Here is a 24,849-nt window from a genome sequence, read left to right on the forward strand (position 1 = left end):
ATAATAATTTCTCTAGAAAGGAGTTTTTTTTTTTCTTTTACAGATTTTAGAGATCCTGCTAACCCTTTCAAACCTTTCTGGAAGGGTGAAGGGTGACATTTTTCCAATGAACAATCCCCTGCTGAGTGCAGGATTAAGAAATGCAGTGTATTTCTTATAGCTTCTGATGTTTTTGTTTCTTATTTTGATTTCCTGTTGATGTTTGTATGGTTTCTGAACATGGCTGGGACTTGTTTAAGGCCCCTGATAAACAAAAGGAAAAATTATTCATTCTCAAAGGGGGTTTGATTTAGAACTAGAGCAGGAATCACATATTGACACCCACTCTCTAGCAAGCAATAACTGCACTTGGCAGTGGAATGGCAGGGCTACCTCGAATGCCATACCAGCACAAAAGTAAGCTTTGAGCCCTGCCCCTGGACCATGGGGAAGGAGACTTACTGCAACACCACTGATCCATGCAGGTGAGCTCACTATCTCACCGATTCTGGCCAGGCCACCCAGAAATGTCCATCTTGCTGAAGTAGTGTGAGACCACAGACTATCAGGATCCCTCATTTTCAGATGTCCACTGGAGGATTCCAGTGATGATGATAAGACAGGATAGTAAAAAAAGACCAAGTGGAAGTATAATGGGAAGAAAAGCATAGTGAAAGAATAACAAAATGAGCCAATTCAGTTACTGGGAGGCTCCCCCACCCTCCACCATGAACAAGTGCTTCACATAGAGGGGAACAAAATACTAAACTAGCAGTATACAGACACATTTATTAATAGATAACTATATGTTATTCATTCTGAATAAGTAACATCTATTCACGGTTGAAAATAATTAAGATGGATTTTTTATTTTATTTTATAATTACACTCATGCACGCTTCAATTAATCCTAATAGTATAATTTTTTATCTAGCTGTCTCGCAACATATAAGGAGAGATTAAGCTCTCCATATATCTTCACTGTTGTTTTTATGCTCATGATTATTCATGATAGGTGAATCAAAATATATGTAATTAATTGATCTTAATTAAATATTTTCAACTGCGTCTAGTTACCTGGTTTTCCCTTGCAGTCATTTCCGATCATAGATGACTTTGTAGGCATTTCCCACAAAGTATTCCTGGTGAGATTTTTACAGGGTAGTTCACCATTGCTTTCCCCAACCCCTCAATTTTATCTGGGTTTGGAACTGGCATATGGCTGAAATGCATTCATGACTGTAATCCATGTGTGTTCACGGGGCCAGTTTTGCCTGTTCCGAGTTTCCGGGTGAAAAATCCCTTTCCTCCGTATGAGACCGGCTAACTCACCTTTAGTCGAAAGAGACCAGATAAAGGTTCCTCATCCACTGATGGGAATCAAACCCAGGTCTTTCCAATCAAAGGACTTCGTTTATACTGACTAAGTTACAGAGATTCTATTCAACTGTTTCTACATGTTACTTATTCAAAAAGTACACAAGACAGTGTTCAAACCAGTTTTAAGTTATAAATCTGAGTGTTGGGTTAGAAATGAAAGCACTTGATCAAATATTAGAGACCACAAATATGCAAGTTCTGAGAAAAATTAGGTGCCTGAACAGATGGCATCAATGGCAGAATCATATTAAAAATGACTATATTAGGAAGGAACCTGTCATTGTTAACACTATGCTCAAGAATGCAAGGGCACTGATACGTTAGATACAATATTGGAGTGCTGAGAAGTAATAGACTAATTTGGAGGAAAGTTGTTCACAGAACATTAGTACTAATGCAAACCTAACCATGTACTACAAACCTAGCATCCTATACACCCCTTGAGTGTAGACATCAGGAAATTGATGATGGTATGTTTATAAACAAGAAAATCATTTAGCAGCATTTTCATCAGGAGGTGCAGGCATAGCTTCTTGAACCATATATGAGATTTATGACTTAGGTAGGTCAAAAAGGCTCCAGAAGCTGATGTGCTTTATCAACCTCTTACAAGTATTCATTTCAATTTGAATTTTTTTTTTTTTTTTTTTGTAAACCATTCTAGTTCTTCCAAAATATGTTTAATCCTTTTTTTATAAACAAACTGAATCAGTCTTTCCACTTTACTATAAGAGAATTGTATTTTATTTTTTCAAACCAAAAGCCACATCATGATGCTCAAGATTTATATCAATATATTCTTTTGGGCCTCATTAGTGCAAATTGTAGAGATTTATATAGCCCTGCAGAAATGGTATTTGCATTCATGACACTAAGCCACCAAAAGAAAGACCATTCTAAGTTTGATTCTAGTCACTGACTAGAAGAACTTTTTCTAAGACTTGATTCAAATGGTTCATTTTGTTGATCTCTGGCATGGGCAAGTAGGTTTTTCCTATCAGAATCTTGGGTTTTTCATCCTGTAAACTCAAGAAAATCAACTACAGAGTCCCCACTATTTCAAACAAATGAGGGACTACCACAAGATAGTGGTACTTGTCTGCCATACTCTCTTCAATGGATGCCATTCAGTCATTGATAGTTTGGACCAGCTTCACTCTTAGCTCTGATTGGCTAAGAGTGAAGTCTGACTGCTCCCTCAGTCTCCAAAAGTCAAATGGGCTTAAATGGCCTTGCCTACTCTCTCTCAAGTTCCCAAAAAAGTGTGCTAATCAAGTATTTGCACACCAGTTATCCATGATGTCCAAGAACAAATTCTAAAATATGTACAGCTATTTTTTTCACTAGATGTGGCATTTATTCCTCCAAAAGTAAGCCAAAGAGAATCTGTTTCTCAGGATCTGTTCCATAGTGCATTTGCAAGAGTTATAGTTATATCCACAGTAATTTGTTTTGCAATTGCAAATAATAAATAATTTTATGCCAAATCTCCCAAGTCTGATTTTCTAAATTGGCAAAAGCCAAGACATCCTTTCTAACTCATCAACTGAAATATGTTCTCCTACATTCACATTTTTCCCTAAAATTCTGTCAGATGCTTACAGAAAGCATCCAAGTAAGTAGACTTTTTTTTTCACATTACAGTAACGAATACATTGATCCAAACAAGCCGCATTTTCGTCAAGTTTTTGGTTCTGGTTTGGTTTTTGTTCACAATTTGTTGAGTATTGTGTGTGTTTTAACTGTCTCTACGATGTTTATTAATAGTGTCGTGCATTTTTAATAGTGCAAACAAGTTGACATTTGTAGTGTGTTATTCATTTTGTGTAGCTATAAAATGAATACATCTCCAAGAAAGCATCAAAACTATGTACTACTCCTGAGCACACATCCTTGACTCAAAGAAAAATTGCTAATAAATGTGGTGTTGGCTTGGATACTGTTAATGTGATTTTGAAGAAGTTTAAGGAGAAAGAAAATGTGGGCAAAAAAGCAAAACTAAACTTGCTCAAGATTGTTTATTAATTAGGAAAAGCAAAATGAATCCAAGATTGTCTGCTATAGACTTAAACAGAGACTTAGCAGCTACTGGGATTAATGTTTCTGATGTGACAGTCTGTCGAAGATTGTTGGAAGCAGGGAAGACTACCCACAGACCAAAAAAGAAACTGTTGACAAAGCTCTGCAGAAAAAGAGGCTCTAGTTGGCAAAAAGTGTACAAAGATTGGACTGTTGAGAAGTGGAAGAAGAAGATCATATTCTCAGATGAGAGCCATTTCTTTGTCCAAGGAAAGCAAGTATCCTATGTTTGCAAATCAGCTACTGAGAAGACTTCTTCTGCCCACCTTCAACAAGCCCCTGAACACCCAGCTAAAAAGATGTTCTGGGGTTGTTCTACACATGACAGTCCAGGATCACTTGTGCTTGCTGACAGTATGAAGAAATGTGACCAATACATAAAAATATTGAAGAAAAGAGTGTGCCCACAAATCCAGAAAGACAAAGAACATCAAACAGGATGTCGCTCCATGTCACGCTTCAAAAAAAGTGTAAGATTTTCTCAAAAATCATAATACGCAAGCCAAGTAACTCTGCTGACATTAATCCAATAGAAAATTTGTGGATCAAAGTGAAAAAGAGATTGGAAAATGAAATTTTGATACAAAGGATAACTTAAACCATCATGTATTATATTTGTGGTGTTTTTTTTTTTTCTCTAAGTTTTATCGCATTTCAGCACATAGTAGTAATCAATGTATCTCTCAGATACATGCACCCTAAGCTGCAATTATTTCGATCACGACTTCCCCAGGGTTAAAGAAGGTACCAATATACTTATTCATAGTTGAAATACTGTACTTACTCGAATATAACTCGCCCTCACGTATAACTCGCACCATGCCTGATTTCACTTTTTGAAAAAAGAAATTAAAAAGTTTCATATACCTCGCACATGAAAAAAAGCTTAAACACGCGCATGTTGAAGCGATAGTAACTGCTTCCACGGTAATCAACACACACCCTCCCCAATAGCCACTATATTGCAGAGGCAAGAAAAACAATTACTTACAATTGCTTCTCAAGAAATAGTGTAATTAGAGACAACTTGGATAAAAACGACACTAATGAATGAATCACATGTCCCCTCATACAGAAACTATGCTATATAGACTCAAGCCAAATCATATGGCAAACACAGTATCTAACTAAAAACTATCGTTATTAATTAGATGTGTGTGAGCTCGCAAAGCAGCAATGAAATTCAACCAAACGTGGTAAAATTCGTAAACATGTTAAAACTAAGAAATATATATATATAGTGAATGTTGTTATGGTGGTTTCACATATGGAATTCGGTTGAAGAGAGTTAGCATTTCAACTCAACTAGCGGCTTGCTTTTATCTTTCGATCGCACAATCTTTTGTTAATACCGCACCAATCATATGCACTTCTTAATAACCGCTTTGCTGTCTGTTTCGGGTTAGGCTTAATTACTGTAAAGGGAGAAAAGTGACAAAACAGAAAAATGTTCCGGATCTGGTGCATAAAAAAAGTTCCAGGGCCGGGACCAGGAGAGCCCCAGCTAAATTTAACCACTGGTTCCCAGAGTATAAAAGCTGGTGTTTCACTACTATGTTGGAGCTGCCACTGTGAATATATTCTTGCTTAGATATTTGAAGGTGAAGTTCTGCACTAGAAATTTCAAATTAAACAGTGTTAAGTCACATGTTCTCAGAAGTCCGATCCCCAACATTTTTTTCTTTTGGTAAGTGTTTAAAAGTTAGAAGTTTAAGAAACCAATTTATAAATTAATTACAATTATTGCACGATGCCTCTGGAATTTATTTTAAGTGAGAAGATGAGGCGTAAAGTGAGTGATAATGGTCATTTATTTATAAAAGACAAAGAAAATGAAAAGATTTTTTAGAAATGCGACCAGTTTCAAAAAATGCATTGCCATGCATGTATTCATACAGCTGGCGACAACATTATCAAATGAATTAACCAACCTAATCATGCTGGTAACATGGCACGGGTTGAAGCAGCGAAGCTACTTAATGAGATTAAAGATCGAGCCCATACAACTAGATGGGACTCATCGAATTATCACGGAAGCATACACAAAAATATCTCCTGCCGTCATCAGCCAAATGGCGAGCAATGCCTCTGTAAAGAGGTCTATTCGAAGAAACTGAAATCAAGCAGTACAGGTACCACCAAATCCAAATTCATTAAGTAATTTAATTATTCTGCCTGTACATAAAATCACCTATGGAAATAAAGAGTTCCTTTTGCATGACAGCAACAGATTGCTGATATTTTCTAATAAATGAAATCTACAGTTAATGCCGCAATCGACAACATGGTATGCAGATGGCACTTTTAAAACTGCTCCACCTCTTTTAGAGCAGCTGTACACAATTCATGACATTATAAACGATAACGTGATTCCTGTTGTTTATGCATTAATGCCTCAAAAAAATGAAGATACATACCGTAGAGTTATAAACACATTAAAAAATTTAGAACCAAAATTTGTTGCCAAATTTAATCATGACAGATTTTGAAGTGGCTTCAATAAATGCGTTCCGTAAAGCATTTCCAAATAGTCAGCAAAAAGATTGCTTTTTTCACTTTTCCTAGTGTATATTTCGCAACATTCAAGCAAATGGTCTTAAACAACGATACGAAACTGATTCTGAATTTGCAATAAAAATGCGCATGATATCGGCAATTGCTTTTGTGCCATCTACAAATGTTGTATGTACTTTTGAAGTGTTATGTGAAAATAAGGACTATCCCGCTGAAGCTGTCTGTTCTGCACTACGTAGAAGACACCTGGGTTGGCAAACCTGATTGTCGATCACTTTGTCGTCCACCTCGCTTTCCCCATGCCTTATGGAAGGGTTACCAAAGGCAGACAACTCATGCGAAGGGTGGCATCGTGCATTCAGTGAACTAATTGATGCTTCTCATCCGACAATATGGAAGTTTCTAAAAACTTTGAAGGATGAGCAACATTTCAATGATGGGAAAATAGAGCAATATATAGCTGACACCAACCTCCTCCTGGTAAGAAACGCTATTGAGATACTGCAAAAAGATTTCACTCATCATTAGTGATTATGAAAATCATTAAACTCTTGATTACTTAAGAGGAGTTGCCCATAATTTTTTATTTTGAAAACTTTGTGGCTGTGCATTTTTTGTTTCATATATTTTTTTTCCATACTGCTCAATTTTGAATAGTATGAAATAAAAAGTGTTCCTTTTCATGATCATCAAAACAGGCCGGACTACAAATATTGATAGAAAGATGCCTGATTGTACTGATTCCAGTTCCTCTTGAAGATAAATTTTTAAGCTGTTTTAATAACAACAAAATAATAATTGTTCCTTTGAAGTCGCTAATAATACAATTTTGAAGGAATAAAATAAAAACAGGACATCACGACATTCATGACTTCTAGGTGCACAACACTAGTATAACATGTTTTAGCGGATAACAAAGTTCAAATAATTTTAATTTTCACTAATAGATTTCATGTATAACATCGTTTACGGTGTTCTTTTACCCACAAAAATAAGTCTCGATTATTACAACTGCTGATTGTTGTCAGAAATCTGACAACAATCAGCAGTTAGTTGGATATAACTATTCTCCCTAAATATTTTTAAATATGGTGCTCTTTCTCCCTCATCATCCTATCCTAGTTCTGTAACAATTAATATTCCATCTACAGAGCCTGTAGTAAGAAAGAATATGAATATTCTTTCTTAAAAACTTTATACTTTATAAGTAAATTTTTAAAAAAATACATATTTTTTCACATATATCCTCGATGAATTTTCGTGTGATTAATTTTCCCCACGATTAAATTTACAGCGATGAATAGTCTCTGCAATGAATTGTCGGCGATCAATTTTCCCATGACAAACTGTCTGGACACAGTGCCACTGCAATCTGAATAACTGCTATCAACTCCATCCCAATTTCATTGGTATACATACTCACTACCATCACTGCTTCATTGTTTAAGATATTTTTATAATCACCATCATACACATCAAGGATTTAGGCCTAGTGTGGCCTGTTCCGGCCTTAGAAGTCATCGTTGAATCTTTTAAGAAGACTTCCTCGTTTTCTTTTCCTAATGGCTTGTACTTTAAGGCTTGTTTTGGTAATCTTTTTATTTTCATTCTTTGAACGTGTTCCATCCATTTATGTTTATATTTTTTAATTTTTTCTATTACTGATTCTTGGTTTAATTCTTTCATAATTTTTTCGTTTCTTTTGTGATAAAATATAGTATACTTTGCAGTTTTTCTCATAAACTTCATTTCTGCTGTTATTAATCTTTGTTTGTCTTTTTGTTTTATTGTCCAGATTTCACTTCCATACAATAAGACTGGTAGGGCTAATGTATTGTATACTTTTAGTCTGGTTTGTTTGTGAACTAGGATTGGTTTAAATATAGAGTTAATTACACCTGTTATTTTTAAATATTTTGCAATTTTTACGTTTATATCTTTTTCATTTTCATATGTGATCATACATCCTGGGTAGTTAAATGAATTCACCTGTTCTAAGATCTTGTTATCTATTAATATTTTAGTTCTTACTGGATCTTGTCCTTTAAAGGCCATAGTTTCTGATTTTTCTGTTGATATTATCATACCATAATCTTTGGCTATCTCATTTGGATCTAAAATAGCTTTCTGTAAGTTATCTTCAGAATTTGTAATTATTATTTAGTCGTCAGCAAAAAGGAGAGTGTTTAAGTTCACAGTAGGAGAAAATTTAATACCTTGATGAAAATTTTTACTCCATTTTATTATTTCATTTAGGTAAATATTAAAAAGAGTTGCTGAGACGGGACATCCCTGTCGGACCCCTTGGTTTATGTTTCTCGCATATGATAGCTCATGATTTAATCTTATTTGTATTTGATTATTTCATATATATTTATGATAGCTTTTAGGATATTATTTGGTATTTGTCTTTCTTTTAACATGCTAAATAAAATGCTTCTTTTAACTTTGTCAAATGGTACGCGCAGTTAGCCTAGTGGCTATGCACTTTGCAACCATATGCCTGGGAAAGGAATGTCCAGGGTTCAATTCCCGTCGCCGACGTGAGGAGCTTAAGGACCTTTCTCAGACATAGTCAAGTTAGCTGGTCTTGGGCATGGTCAGCAGGGTTTTTTTCCCCAGTTTATCTGAGGTTTTCCCTCCTGCAAGCAGGCAAACCGGCCTCGTGAACACACGCAGCTACAGCCATAAAACATACCGGGAGACATAGGGCTAATCACCTTATCCTTGGGATGGGTACAACTTAGAAGGGTTTAAGAGCTCTGTAACAGGCTAGTAGGCCTAACACGTAGAAGGAAGAACAACTTTGCAAAATGCTTTTTCAAAGTCAATAAATGCAATATGTTTTTCTAAATTGTATTCTCTTCTGTTCTCTATTATTAATTTTAGGCAAAAGGCCTGGTCTATACACGATAGTCCTTTTCTAAATTTTCTAATACTTTTATAATACTTTATTCAAATAAACCATAAAAGTGTAAAATAAAAGTTATCTAATTTCGGCTGATCATCTTGCAATCAACACCTAGTGCAACTGACGTGATTCACTGATTCAACCTCATCATTGTTTCAATAACATATAAAAGTTTCTGACTGGTTGATAAAAAATGATGTAATTACACTGAAAAGCATTACGAGGACTTTAAAGAATGCTCTGATTAGCATTTCTTAAAAAACATAAATGTTTTAAGTATCAGTCACCAGAATATTTACATTTAAGTCATCACTGGAAATATCCAGGCTTTCTATGATGCCAAATAAAATGATCATATGGAAGGGATTAAACCCTAATATAGGTGAACCAGATATATATATATATATATATAACTACTACTATAAACTCGGGGTTGGGATATGTTCATTTTAATATAAACTGACTAAAAATTCGAGAATTATAACAAATTGAGATTTATTTGAAAACGCAACATGTTTCGTCAGGATTGATTTCATCAGGCGTTAAGAACATAGAAAGCTATTAAAAGACACTGAAAAAAAATATCGAGACACTCTAAAGCTATACAATTATAAAGCTATAATATACAGTTATTATGAACTTGAGCTATAGTCCGTGTTAAAGTTCTATTGTTGTACACTTGTGCATGTGTGGAATCATGCGATCTCCAGTATCTGATAGTAGAGCTGAAAGAGTCAGGGAAATTATAGCTGAGATTATTGTTCATATGAAGAGGGTCCAAGGTGATTTCTTTTGACTCGACAATGCGGCGTTCTACCTCATCATGGCAAATGTGTAGGTTTGAAGTTGTTGTCCAATTTACTTCATCTTGGCGGCTTTCGTTGTTCGTGTTTATTGAAAACAGGACATGGCCTGATAGGACAGTAGCTGTGGTTCTCTTGTAAGCAATGTCTCTCTGGTGTTCCTCAAGACGTAGAAGGATAGATTTCTCCATTTGGCCATAGTAAGGTTTTCTGCACTCATACATATATATATATATATATATATATATATATACACGTGGGTGGTCTGAAAAGGTTCTCAGCCTAACAATGAAAAAACGAATTTATAATTTCAGAATTATTTTTATTTTTAAACATAATCTCCCTTAAGATTATTCCAGCGATGCTCCAGCACCATATAAGAGTGCCCGTCCCTGTAGCGGTTCTCAGTAAGATCTGCAAAATGCCCTTTTACAGCTGCAATCACCTCTTGATTTGAAGAAAATGCTGACCAGCGAGGAAGAGTTTTAGTTTTGGGAAGAGATAGAAGTCAGAGGCAGCTAAATCTGGGGAACAGGTGGATGTTCCAACAATTCATAGTGCAGATCCCTTAATTTTTCCATTGCCAAAACACCTTCGTGGGCAGGTGCATTGTCCTGATGAAGGATGATTTTTTTCTTCTGCAAACCAGGTCTTTTTTCACGAATTTTTTCATCTAGTCTGTTAGAAGATCGGAATAATATTCCCCGGTTATTGTTTTACCCTTTTCAAGATAATTAATAAACAAAATGCCTTTAGCATCCCAAAACACCAATGCCATGACCTTTCCTGCTGATGGAACCTTCTTTGGGGCTGAACAACCGGCTTCTGTCCACTGCCTTGACTATGTTTGGATTGTGGTGTGTAATGGTGAATCCAAGTCTCATCCATAGTAATAAATCAATGCACAAAATCAGTTTTATTCTTGTTAAAATGCTCCAAGCACTGTTCAAAGATTTTCACAAAGCTTTTTCATTTACAATTCTTCATATAAAATATATCCTACACGTTCTTTTGAAATGCCTATAGTCTCAGCAATTTCACGTACTTTGACTCACCGGTCATCCAATATCATATAGTGCACTTCATCAATGATTTCTGACGCTGTTACACTTTTTGGACGTCCTTCACGTGGATCATCTTCAAGGCTGGTATGGCCACATTTAAACTCAGCAGCCCATTTATTAATTTTGAAAACAAAGGAGAAGAGTACCCATAAACGTTTATGAACTTTAAATGAATTTCTTTTGGTGTTAAACCTTCTTTTACAAAGAATTTTATAACTGCACAATACTGAATTTTATCCATTTCAAGGGATACAGACAACACTTTTGCTTCCGACAACTGTATAAAAAAAACTACTTCATAGAATGACTTGCGATTTCACACGGATGCTTATGACAGACGTACCAACTTAGAAAAAAAAATCTTGCCAATAGTGTTGCTATTTATGGTCGAGGCCGAGAACTTTTCAGACCACCCACGTATATTGCAGATTTGAAATTTACACAGTGTAAGAAGTATTGCAAGTGGGAAGTAGCCTCTTGAACAAAGTTTTTGGAAGCAAATAAGTTTGAGCTTAAAAAGGTAAGAAGTGAACATTGACAAAAGAAGAGAAATCTGATCTTGTCTAGATATCTGGACATTATCAAACAGTAAAGAGAGATTAAGTGAAATCTTCTCATGAGTGAGAGAGAAGACAGGACTATTTTGGTAGTAGTGAAATAGACAAGTTTTCCCTCACCACATTAAAGAATGGCATTGAGTGCACCTTCATTATCAAAAATTAATAATAGGATTTGAGGTCACTGACAGAGGATCATTTATGTATAGAAGGAATGATGGAGTTCTGAGCACTCTGGCATTGATAGGGAAATCCTAAGAAAAGATCTACTATAATATGTTGTAAACAATCAGAGTAAACTAGATATCCAAACAGATGGAAGCCTGACTGGTCAAGTAGATAGTATATCAAATCTCCATCCAACAGGCAATGAATATGAATTCCATTGTAGGTATAGTTGTTTGTAAACATTTTTGGTAGACGAATTTCATTACCTGGTGTGAAATCACTACCTTGCTTATTAGAGGTCTAGAGAAGTGGCTAGAAAAATTCTATGTTTGGTTTCTAGAGAAGTTTTTCCAGATTTTTACTTAGCCCATCCATGGTGCTAACATAAGATAAGTTTATGACCTTTCATGAGAGGGATACTCATAAAAATCACAGAAGGATAATTTGTTAACTAAACTGGCCTGTATGCCAATTTTTTTTTTTTTTTTTTTTTTTTAATCCTCATCCCATATGAGAGAGGTCAAAGAATCTAAAAGCATATCAGTGCTGTGTCTTGGATGCAGGTGAGGACTCAGAAGTTTATTGACTTTTCTTTTGAAGAGTTGCAGTTGTTTGAATATTCTTCTTGCAGAAGGTTGTTCCAGAGGACAGAGATAGATGGAATAAAATAGGAAGAGGACAAGCAGGTTCAGTGTGTTTGTAGTTGCATAGGAAAGTAATGCTGGGCATCTTCTGCTCTAATATTAACAGGTTTGCATAACAGGAAGTAAAGGAATGATGATTGCCAATTCAGTAGAGCAATGACCATTGATGTATCTGTAGAATAAACCAGAGCTGAAAAAACAGTGCATCTATGAGAAAGAGAATGAAGTGAATTTGTAAGAGCAGGATCATCTATGAGCTGAATTGCTCTCCTCTGGACAGCATCAAGATAGCATCAAATTCTTATAAATTTACCATCAATTTTGCCCAAAGATGTGTTATGGGGTGCATCATAAATCAAAGTGATAGAATCCATACTGATGGTTACTAATTATTTAGTAAGCTTCTGGGTGCTGTGAAAGTTGACAACCAATAATGACTTTCTTCATTATTTTTGAGACAACTAAAGTGAGAACAATGGAACAGATTACAGACTTTTTATCTCCCTATTATGGAATGAACCAAATACAGGTTTACTTCCATGATACATAGAAAAATACTGAAGATGACACAGGGTGGGTGTTAGTCAGGACTAGAAGAGCTGTTGGTGTTTAAGCTATTCAAGACTTTTCTAATGTCTATCTAAAGATGAAGAGGCATGTAGGAACTGACAGATCTCAATAATCATCCAGATGAGACAGAGAGAGGAGTGATTTTTTCCTCTCATACTGAATTCAAGAGAAGTTTCACCCAATGGCCTTCCTTATCTAGGGACCAAAAGTCAAAACTACTGTTTCAGGAGGAGGAAGATTTTTTGTATTTAGTTGTTTGAAAGTTGGATTTGTTTATAGTTTCTTAGCAGCTGTTACAAGTTGCAGTTAAGGCAAAAAAGTAAAGCTGCAGTCTCTGTCTCAAATGATGCATGCTGAATTCTATGCTGCCCTATTTTTATTTGTTGAAATACCTAGGATTGAAAAGAAGACAGGAATTTTATTATTATTATTATTACATGACACTGCCAGGGAGTTGTAGGGTACCTACTCTACAACTCCCTGTCTTCAACACTCAATCCACTACCTACAATGAACCATAACCACACCAACACCACCACCGGTATTTTCACAGACAATCATGCCCATGATGGGATTCGAACCTGCAGCCTTTTGGCTGAAGAGCAGATATGCTAACCACTTGGCCAACCAGGCCGGCAAATTTTGAGCACACAAGAAAACAGCATGGGAAAGTAAAGTATATAACAAAATGCATATCAAAGAGGGATATCTGAATAACGAGAAACAACAAAATAAAGCTACCAAGTTATAGCAATATAATTAAGAAGAAATAAAGTTGGATTAGAAAATGCAAGATAAATGTATCTCATATTTTCTAGCAAACCAAACTATCATGACTGAAATAGTGACTATGTTTGAATTTATTACAGTAATCTATCCATAACTAGATCCATAGTAGTAACAACACCAAGCACCTCCATAGTGCAACTGGTAGAATAATTGAACATTGTGTCCTTTAACTGGAAAAGAATCTAGTTCGATTCCTGTCATGACAAGAAGAATCTTTACATGAACTTTTTTAATTGAAGGTAAGTTAGCCAATCTCATACGAAGGTAGTAAGCTTTTTTTCTCCCAGAAACTTGGGATTTTCATCCTGCATATAGCCAAATTAGCCATGAGAACACACATAATTTACAAACAAAAAATACTATTGGTGGTGGTGATGGGTGGTAGATAGCATCGATGGTAGTTTTGTGTAGTGGGAGAGTAGTAGTAGTAAGAGGTAGGGGAAACAGTGAGGTGTTAGTGGAGCGGAGTAGAGTGCCCTCCCACAATGAGTCTTTGAACTGCTTGGAGGTTGTCATGTAATAATAATATATGAAATCTTGTAATGCTGGGGAAGGGGATATTAACAAGCCAGTTACAATGCTCAGGATGAAAAGGGGGGGGGGAATAGTTATCTCAAGAGGATCACCAAAGCTAAATAATAAGGGCCAAAAATTCAGTTACCTCACTGAACATTAACAGTTTCTCAGGAAAAGTCCTAGAAATGGGCAACATTTTCCTACCTAAGTTAACTATAGTGAACGTTTTTTGTATATAGTCCCAGTTCATTCATTTATAACATTGTTCCAATTAAAAAAGTGGCAAACCTAATACATGTGGCTAGATCCAATATTTTAACAAAATTTTTGCTAAACATTAACTTTTGATGTGCAAATTATAAATATGAAAAGAAAAAACAAAACAAAACAAAAAAATATTATTATGACATCAACTCTATGAAGGTTGGTGTCATCAGGCTGATTGTGGGAGGTCCACTCAACCAACATATTCACCTGTAATTTACACGCCTTTAGCCTCTCTCCATAACCAACATTCCAATACCTTGATGTTGCCTTGGTCACTAGCTTAAGGAGCTTTTTCAATGTTTTCACATTACAACCAAAGATATGTGACCAAATCTGAGGACAACAGTTCATGTGTAGTCTGACTAATGCTTTATACAGCAGCACAATCACTTCTTATCTCAGCTTGCCAATTTACTCCTTATCATAGCAGAAATGTGAAGTGCAGTCTTTGCAAGAGTGAAGTAGACTGAACTTTCAAGGGCACATTGCAAATACACTCAAAACTTCACTTCACAGTGAACCATTACGTCCAGATCTTGACCTCGTTTACTTCCTGAAGTATAGTTCCACCACCATAATACACAGCTTTATATCTTTGCACTCCAAAGTGCAGGACCTTGCATTTATTAATATTAAGAAAACTCCAACCCCCCACTCATTTGTCAAGCTAAAAGCTTATTCAAATCTTCCTGAAGGGAATTAACATCAGCAATTTCTTATGATTTTCCCAAACTTTTGCATCATCAGCAAAGAACTAAAGATCCCCACCCTCAGTCAATCCACATAAAAGATCATGAGACATTATTTGAAATATCACTCCATTATATGCTGGTATTGTTTAGAGAGTCCATCTCTTATCCATCTAACCAATCTAATATTTATACCCATCCTTTGCAGCTTATACACCAACTATCAAATGCCAACCAAGTCCAAGAATATCGCTGTATATGAATCAGAGTTATCTGTCACATTCTGTCACCTTATCATAAAATGTTAGTAGATTCTTAAACAAGACCTTCCCTTTACAAATGCATGCTGACCATCATAATGAATTCTATGTTCATCCACCCAATCCTTCATTCTATTTCTAACCAACTTCTCAAATACCCTGACTTCAAATGCAGATAAAGAGACATAGACCTATAATTGGAAACTTTTGTCCTAGAACCATGCTGGTGGAGCAGTACTATTTTGCCTTCTTTCTACAGCTTATAAGTCTATAATTTCTTGGTATCTTTAATTTATAGTAAAACCAAGTGGAAAAACTTCCAACAATATGCTTAGTACTGAAAAGGTGAAAGTATGTGTCTTTATATTTATCTTCATGGGCTTTAAATTCTTGTCAACTGCATGTCTTTGATCACTGCTAAACTTGTTTTGTTTCAAAGCATGAATGCTAGTTTTAGTCACCCAAAGAATTATTTAATCCTAGGATTGAATCATTCTTTGGAATAGCTCACCATATTCAATAACAATTTGATGTACTCAGCTATCTAAATCATATTCATCCAACAAAAGGATGTCATCAAAACTGGTCTGGTTGTCCAAGTAAACAGTCCACCCATTCTTTAGCTAACTGGCTGCAACTCCACAGCAAATCCGACTATTGTTATAAAGGGATCTCCAAGGAGTCAGTAGATTCATTGTGGGCGATCCATTATTCACGCACCAGACAATAATCAAACAATAATTATCATACCTCTCTTTAAACTCATTCACTGATAAAGCACCAACCATATCTGGAAACCCATTCCACCCATTCATCACCCCACTAAGCAAAAAATTTATTCCTAACCACACTCATACACAATTTCCATGGGTGATCCATTTGTTCTTTCCTTTTCTGCCATGCACTGAAAGGTTTTCAGTGTCAATCTTATAAAGCCCCTCTAATAACTTGTAGCTCAGTAGAAGTGATGTTTGCAGTCTACGACGCTTGATTGCATGAAGAAAGACATTTCGAGTCTAGTCGCCGACTGGAGGAATATTTTCTAAGCCTTTTTTTAACCAGTTCCCAAGTTAGTCGATCTCTGGCATGGGCAAGTGGGTTTTTTCGTCCCATAAACTCAAGAAAATCGGGCTGTCGAACCCACACTATTTTCACACATTAAGAATATTGTTATAGGGACCATGAGATGGCAGCACTTGTTAGCCATCTTCTTCACTGCGTGCCGATTAATTTGTGATAGCTTGGGCCAGCTATCTCTGATTGGCTACCAGTGGAGATTGAACTGCCTACTCAGTTTCCAAAAGTTAGGGCTAAAACGGCCTCGTCTACTCCCTATACGGGAACAAAAAGGAATTAGTGATTTTTTTTAAACTTATATGTAACTTAAATGCTTCTCTTATGTATCCTCTTTTTCAACCATCAGCTAGCTTTTGAAGCAAACAGACCTTCAATCTATTCTCATAGGGAGCATTTCATAGATCTGGCACAATCATCGTCACTTGCCTCTGGATCCTCTCCACCACTTCTTCATCCCCATTGAATCCAGGTTACTAAATCTGTGTACAGTGGTTCAAATGTGGCCTTATCAGAGCCTTATAAAGGTTAACAATAATTTCTCTAAACCTGCGCAGGATATTAGTGTGTTCTTCAACCACATAATCTGATATGCTCTTCTGACTACCTTTGCAATATGTCTTCTAAACTTCAATTCCCTGTCCACAACCATCCCCCAAGTTTCTGGCCTCATCAGTTTCCAGAGCAGATCAGTTCCATCAATGTAATACATAACTTGTGATCTCTTCTTCCCAAACTGCATCACTTCGCACTTGGCTACATTAAATTGGCAATCATTTACCTTTGCCTAGTTTATCTGGCAGGATCTCAACATCACTTTTCATTTACATTGCTCTTCCATGTTTTGCATCATCGGCAAATAACTGAATATTTCCCATCAAATCATCAGATCAAACAACAAAGGAACAAGTATTAAGCCCTAGGGTACACCATTAGTCACCTGCCTTCTCCTGGACCAAACTCCTCCATAAACCATTCTTTGATATCTGTCCATCAGCTATCCTGTAATCCAAATCACCAGTTTCCTATCTATCCCAATTTGCAATTTATTTGAATTTCTAATTTATGCAACAGAGTTTCTATGTGTAATCCTATTAAATGCCTTTGCAAAGTCCAGCAGTATCACTGAGTAGCCATATCTCTTATCCATATCCATTGTTACTTTATTATAAAAAGTAAGCAAATTACTATGACAAGACCTAGCCTTCACAAAACCATGTTGCCCCTTATCAAATATTATATATCCACCCAGTCCCAATTCTGTCTGTTGACTGGCCTTTAATTCAGCTACTTCTATCTTGGAACCACCTTCATGTGTTGGAACTATTTCCTCCTCTTTCAAATTTCCATCGGTGCCTTTCCAGTACTGAGGCTTAAATTAAACAGCTTAGTCAGAGGAACCGACCAATATGCTAGCTAATCCTATGGCCATGTTCTATAGATCTGAATGTTTGTGAATGTCTTAAGGTGGATGAATTTCAATGCTCACTGCGAACTTACCACCACTTCCCCAGTTATTGGAGGCCTGAAATGGACTGAAAAAATTCCATGTTTTTGGATTTCAAGAGCATAGTTTCTGAATAATGTAATCTTTAACGCACTCACAGCACTATTGTACTATAGGTTTATAATCTTTTGTAGGTGGGAATTACATTAGAAAACAAGCAAAATTTAATTAAGTAGTACTTCTGAAAAAAAAAAACCATCCAGAAATGACACTATACACCACTTTCAATGGCTAATTAGCATCAAAAGTGGCAGAAAAGATTCCCCACTGCCACTTATAGAAAAACAGTATATGAAATGATACCAATTTCCTTTGAATAGTCAATAAAACAAAGGTCAGTTTTGGAAGTCAATATGTATGTGTGTGTGTGTATATACATGCATATACTGTAAGTCAGATTTAGTGTTCAGGAACACTAGATGCAGCCATGCACATCAGATTTACAGACTGGGTTTTGTTACACACACACACATATATACACACACACACACACACAGTGAAGTGAAGTGCACCCAATTTGCAATTCAAATAAATTGCAAATTGGGATAGATAGGAAACTGGTGATTTGGATAACAGATATCATGGACAGATATCAAAAAATGGTTTATGGAGGAGTTTGGTCCAGGAGAAGGACTTAGGTGTTGGTAATTATCAATAGCAGTGATTCATGGCATAAACAACACCAGAGGAATAAAATAATTTATTAAGGTATTAAATATACCTTAACCAACCAGCACCTTCAGAGCACAAATACAATTGTTGCAAAACATGCAGAACTCAACTAGGTTGTTGCAGAAACAACTCAATTGTAACTGAAAAGGAATTAATATCCTAACATGGCACAGGGAGCAGGACAAAGAGGAGTTAATTCAGAGAAGTCAGGCTAAATGTAGTCTTAGAAATGCTTTCTCTCAGATTTTTGGCAAATTAATACAACCATTCATACTGTGATTAGGGGAGTGTTTCACAGCTGACTGATTCTAAAATTAGTCTCTCAGACCTGCAGCAACTTTATGCAGTACAATTTCATTTAATCCTATGTGAAGGGCTATCCAGAGTATGGTCTACCTGTCTTGATTTCCCATACTAACGATCAGTGGCAGCTCGTGGCTTGAAATCATGGGGGTGCTGCAACTTTCGAAATATACATACACACTGTAAGTACAATGTATACATGTTTGGTTAAAATAAAATCATAGTAAAAATTTTAAAAATAAATTAAACATGAAAAAATATTGTTTATTATCGATAAAATTATACAGTTTGGTATAATTCAAAATTACTTAAAAATAAAATATATTCTTTTTGTTTTGTTTGGATATTTTAAGTAATTTTGAATTATAAATAATTCAAAATTACTTAAAAATAAAATCCATTATCGTAATCCCAATAATGTTCTAAAATAAAAACTATAACAAATGTTATGTCTTTAATTGTAATGTCCAAATATTTAAAGAGACAGAGTAAACATGATAAGCACCAAGAACACTCTACTACTGGTGCAAACTGCATATAAACAACAGTGGAACTGCGCGCCGGACCATGCCGCATTACACTAATAGCTTGCATCTCACTGTGATGTGCATATGCTTGTGAATCAGTCAGCTGTGAAACACTCCCCTAATCACAGTATGAATGGTTGTATTAATTTGCCAAAAATCTGAGAGAAAGCATTTCTAAGACTACATTTAGCCTGACTTCTCTGAAATAACTCCTCTTTGTCCTGCTCCCTGTGCCATGTTAGGATATTAATTCCTTTTCAGTTACAATTGAGTTGTGTCTGCAACAACCTAGTTGAGTTCTGCATGTTTTGCAACAATTGTATTTGTGCTCTGAAGGTGCTGGTTGGTTAAGGTATATTTAATACCTTAATAAATTATTTTATTCCTCTGGTGTTGTTTATGCCACGAATCACTGCTATTGATAATCACCAACACCTAAGCCCTTCTCCTGGACCAAACTCCTCCATAAACCATTCTTTGATATCTGTCCATCAGCTATCCTGTAATCCAAATACTAGCAATACGACACTGTGGTAAGCACAGTGCTGCTAGTGTCCTTCGCCCTCCTACGTGCTACAAGATGGATTATTATTATTGTTATTTATACAAAATAAGAGAATTGTATAGGATTGTCGATGATAAAATTAAATATTACAAGCAAATATAAATAAATTAATAAATATATTTATATATCAAGAAAAATTGGGGTGCTGCAGTTCCTATGCACGAGCCGCCCCTGCTAACAGATCTACCAGTCTGTCCAAAACAAGTTGAGTTGCTAGCTAAGTATGCAGTATGCTCTGGAATATGAAAGGCAATTAAGCTGATCTTCTAGAGAACAGATAAAGGTTGCTAAAGTATAGTGTGTGGTTTGAAAATGGCTTAATAATTTAATCAAATTTATCAACTTATAAACTATTTGTTATCTGAAACTTAACTGACAAAAGTATGTTATTTAATAACTGAGGACTGCATTAGTGAAAATCAAAAAAAAATAAACAGGCTATCAAATTTGTTACAAATAAATTAAAACTAAAGCTTAAAACTTGGTATTTATTCCTGAATTTTTTCAAAAAAAAAATCTATATATAAAAAATGTACCTGATTAATATTTTTTTCCTGAAAGCCCAGTTTTTTAACTACTTCACAAGCTTGCTCAAATTTTAAACCAGTAAAAATATCTATAGGAACTTTAATAATTGCATCTGGATCGTCTCTTGCTATTTCTTCAATATTTACACCACCTTGTGAACTAGCTATAATCACTGGACCCTGAAACATTGTTGAACATTAAATTTTTGAAAGTTTCATTTTTGAAATTATGTGCAATTTTTAATTATTCGAAAAATACATAAGCAAGGTCATACACACTTCTTGTTGCAAGAAGTAAATCATTTTATGCAAGAATAAATCAGAGATTGCAAACTTATTCTTCAGGTCAAAGCGATTATGGAGTGTGTATGTGTTGTAATCTACCATTCATCCACTCCTTCAATTATCAGAATGGCAAGCTCAGATAACTGAAGTCAGACAAATGAAGTACTATTACACAGAGCTCTACATAGAAGTCAGTTGACATGCAAAGGTTGGATAACTGAAGGGTCGCTGTTTTGCATGTTGGATAAATGGTAGATTACTGTATATGTGTGTGTGTGTGTGTATATATATATATACACTGCTGTACCAGGTCTTTTGTTGCCATACTCCAAACTTTCTCTCTTGCCAACATCCTTTAAGAATTTTATGAACGGAAAGTTCTCCTTGTAGGAATTTTTGTTTCTTTATTCTAATTACTTATAAGTTCTCTTCTACCAAGGGGGGTTTACAGTGTTCTGTCTTGTCTCTCTTAGCCAATTCTCACTCTGTTCTTCTTGTCTCCCTTGGTTCCTTGCGTCTTGAATTTTATGTGTCATGTTCATCCCTACAATTTACTGTAGACATAACAACCAGCAATATTAAGGATGGCATTATGGATCCTCATGTTTGCTACAGGCTTCTTGTTTTCAGTTATTTTATACATTTTTGTATTCACATTTATGCCATAATACTTTATTGGATTATATTCTTATTGCTGTTCCATATTTGTAATTTATATAAATCTGTTCCTTCATATACAGGGTGTTCGGGATAAATTTGACATATTTATAATTAATTATATTTTTCCGTAAGTTACATGTATTAACACACACTTCTCTTCATTTAAAAGTTTGGACCCTTCTTCATTCATATACAAGATGTCAGAAAGGATGGATAGCTGGAACCCACCTGAATCATGGAAGAGAATAACTTGTATCATGATGATTCGTGCCCGCCATCAAAATAAGGATATTACGACTGCTGCCCAATGCTCCCTGAATACAGTAAAAACAATCAGGCATGAACTAGAGACTTGCAATGGTGACTACGAGGATGTAGCAAGAAGAAAGATCCCTAGCAGACGATCTGATTGCGTTCGTACAGCAGAATTCCTCGCAAATCTGCAGGAACAGGTGTTGAAGAACCCTGGCATTGGAATTCGGGCTTTGTTCGTGGAGTTGCTAACTGTAGTCAAGCCCTGGATAACAAGGGTAGCCAATGGTAGGCCGTATGTATGGCAGCAGGATTCGGCCCCTTGCCACACCTCTGGGAAAAGTCAAAAATGGTTGTCTGAAAATTTCTACGACTTCACCAGTCCAAATGTTTGGCCTCCAAACTCCCCAGACCTAAACCCCATGGATTATTTTGTATGGGGCGCAGTTGAAAAAGACACCAATCGCACTTCCAGTAATACAAAAGCCCAGTTAATGGATAAAATTAAAACAGTTTTTGCGGCCCTTCCCAGGGAGACTGTAGCATCAGCTTGTTTGAAGTTCCGAAGCAGAATTGAAGCTGTGATCGATGCTAATGGTGGTTATTTTGAGTAAATCTTGTTGATAGTATTGTAATTAACTCTGCCTGTAATGTTTTTTTGTCAATTCATTAAATTTAATAGATACAAAGAAGATTTTCTTTTTCCTTACGAAACTGTCAAATTTATCCCGAACACCCTGTATTTCTTGGTTCCTCACTTTCTGCAATACTTTCAGTCTTATGCTGTTATTTATTTATTTATTTATTTATTTATTTTTTCGGTGCTATCATAAGTTTCATACCTAAAAATCCTTTATGCAATTAAATTTGAAGATTCTACAAAATGGCTATAATCTTTCACGAATATATGCAGATATGTTTTCTTGTAATTATTGAAAAAGAGAAACTAAAAGACTTCATTTCAGCAAAGTAAATTAATATAAATAAGATATTATAAATCCATCTTTATTTCACAGCTTAATGTGGAAACTTAAAGTTTCAAAAGATAGACTACAGAGCTTATGAGAATACAACCCCTAACACTGGAGTTACCTTGGACTTGCACTACTTAAAAGACACAAGCTCTGCCAAGGGGCTTGTATATTGCCTTTTATTACTGCTTTTAGAATTTACTGGTCTGACAGCTGTTTCTCATCAGAGACCAGGCAGAAACCTAAAGAGAGCAAACATTCTATTTAACACCACAGCAATCCTATGTAAGGTTTCTGCTTAGTTTCTTTTCGTAAAATAAAGGCTGCTCTATTTTACAAAACAAAGATTCACTCAAAACAGAATTCCAAATCCTTTCTGATTTATTTGTTCTTAATGGATATTCAAAAAAAAAAAAAACAGTTAACAAGATTTTATTTTCAGACCATCCCTCTCTCTCTATGATCAGACAGAACATCCAGTATGGAGATTTGATCTCTGCTGCAAACGCTAGTAAACTAACAATTAGGATATGCTGATAAACTACTCTCTTAAAGGATCATACCTTTCAAGGCAATTCAAACTGTCTACAACCTTCTTAGATTTGCTGAAGCACCCCTTTGACAAATATCTGGGGAGGGGTCTATAGAATACAATAAAAAAACAAAAAAAACATCACCTTCTTACAGAACAGTCTCCCTACAATCAATTAAACTATGACCCCACAAACACACAGGTCACAACCATCCATAGATTCTGAAAGAATATCATCTTGGCTGGCAAAGGTGACCAACAAACTAACTAAAACCCTATAATTACAGGATCCCCCCCCCCTTTCCCAAATATACGGACTTTCAAAAATCCTTAAAGAGGAACTACCATTATGCTCACCCATCTACAAACTCACTAAATATTTAGCCAAAAGTGCTCTCTCTCATATTACTTGCAACATCTCTTCACATATAAAAAAACTAAGCCCATTTCAAGTCCAGTATAAAAGACCACCTCACCACAGACCTAATAGTCAGTTTTGATATCATCTACATTCACAAACGTCCATTTAAAGACACCTTTGCTCTAATTCAAGCAGAATTTTCTCCTAATATCTCAGGCTTTTCAGTTCACTATGAACTCAGGTTATTTTTATGTGGCAAGGAAAATTCTACAAACAAATAGAAGGCAGAGCCATGGTTCCCTTCTTTCTCTCCCCTTCACCAGTAAGCTTTTCTTCCCCCCCCCCACCCATTTGAACAGCAAGCATTCAAGGATCCAATTCACAACAGAAACAGAAAATAACAACAGCCCGCCCTTCCTAAACATCCTAGTTACAAGACCAGATGAAGATTTGGCCTTCACTGTCTATAAAAACCCATGCATGCACACAGGTAGCTGCATTCATCAACAGTCAGATCACTCTCCTTACAATAATATGTTGCTCTGATAACACTGCACTCACCACAGAACTCAACCACATTCAAAACACCTTTGTAGCCAATGGCTACACACCTCCAACAGATAGAAATGGCACCACCCCACCCTTCCAAACATAGATTATAGATTACAGTGAATCCATCACCATTCTTTATGTCCACTGCCTCTCTGAAAAGGTGGCCAAGATCTTAAAAAACCACAATCTTGTAACTACTTACAAACCACACAGAAAACATCCCTTATTCACTCTCCCAAAGACCAACTGCAACCTCTGGATTTATCTGGGTCTATCAGGTACCCTGCAGCTGCAACCTTTTATACTATGGTCGAACAGGCAGGACAGCCAACATCAGAATATCAAAATAACAAGACTACATCTGTTCCCACCATTATGGCTGCTTAAGTTTGGCTTACTATGCCCATCATCACAGGATCCGATGGGGGAAAAGCTACATTACTCCACCAAAGCAAGTTCACATTTGAAAGACTTTTCCTCAAATGTGCTACAGCTCTCATGAACCATCCCAACCTGAACAAATATAGTTGCATCAAACTACCTCTCATATGGGAAACCCTTATCTGCAGCCCAATGGCCAAGAATACCAAAATAACGTCCATTTAAAGATACCTTTGTGTCCAACAAAGCAACAGGTGGCATAGAAATACTTCCTGTATTTCTCTTGTTCCATCTCATTTACTGAAGTGTGTTTGTATGCATGTGATGATAAAGTGTATTAATCCCTGAAGACGGGATTTTAACTTTGGCAAAATATTCGCAACAATAAGTAAATTTTTATCTGTTATTTAGTCTATGTTTTCAATTTCCTAAATTAACATCATGTATGATAATTGACATATAAGCCTAAACACCAGGATGTATCAAAGTA

The 24,849-nt window shown here is 35.8% G+C and overlaps 1 protein-coding gene across 1 annotated transcript in view; it reads right to left on the reverse strand.

The window, feature by feature from the left end:
- The window catches only part of LOC150093365 (succinate--CoA ligase [ADP-forming] subunit beta, mitochondrial-like), a 257,429-nt gene that overhangs the window by 142,413 nt on the left and 90,167 nt on the right, over positions 1–24,849 (reverse strand). Inside the window, exon 5 of the mRNA XM_090414021.1 lies at positions 20,375–20,545. Coding sequence (XP_090270147.1) covers positions 20,375–20,545 — 171 coding nt within the window. The remainder of the gene's footprint in view (positions 1–20,374; positions 20,546–24,849) is intronic.

Source organism: Typopeltis vanoorti, chromosome 24 (assembly GCF_054136105.1).
Source record: "Typopeltis vanoorti isolate ZY-2024b chromosome 24, IOZ_Tvanoo_1.0, whole genome shotgun sequence".
Lineage (NCBI taxonomy): Eukaryota > Metazoa > Arthropoda > Arachnida > Uropygi > Thelyphonidae > Typopeltis > Typopeltis vanoorti.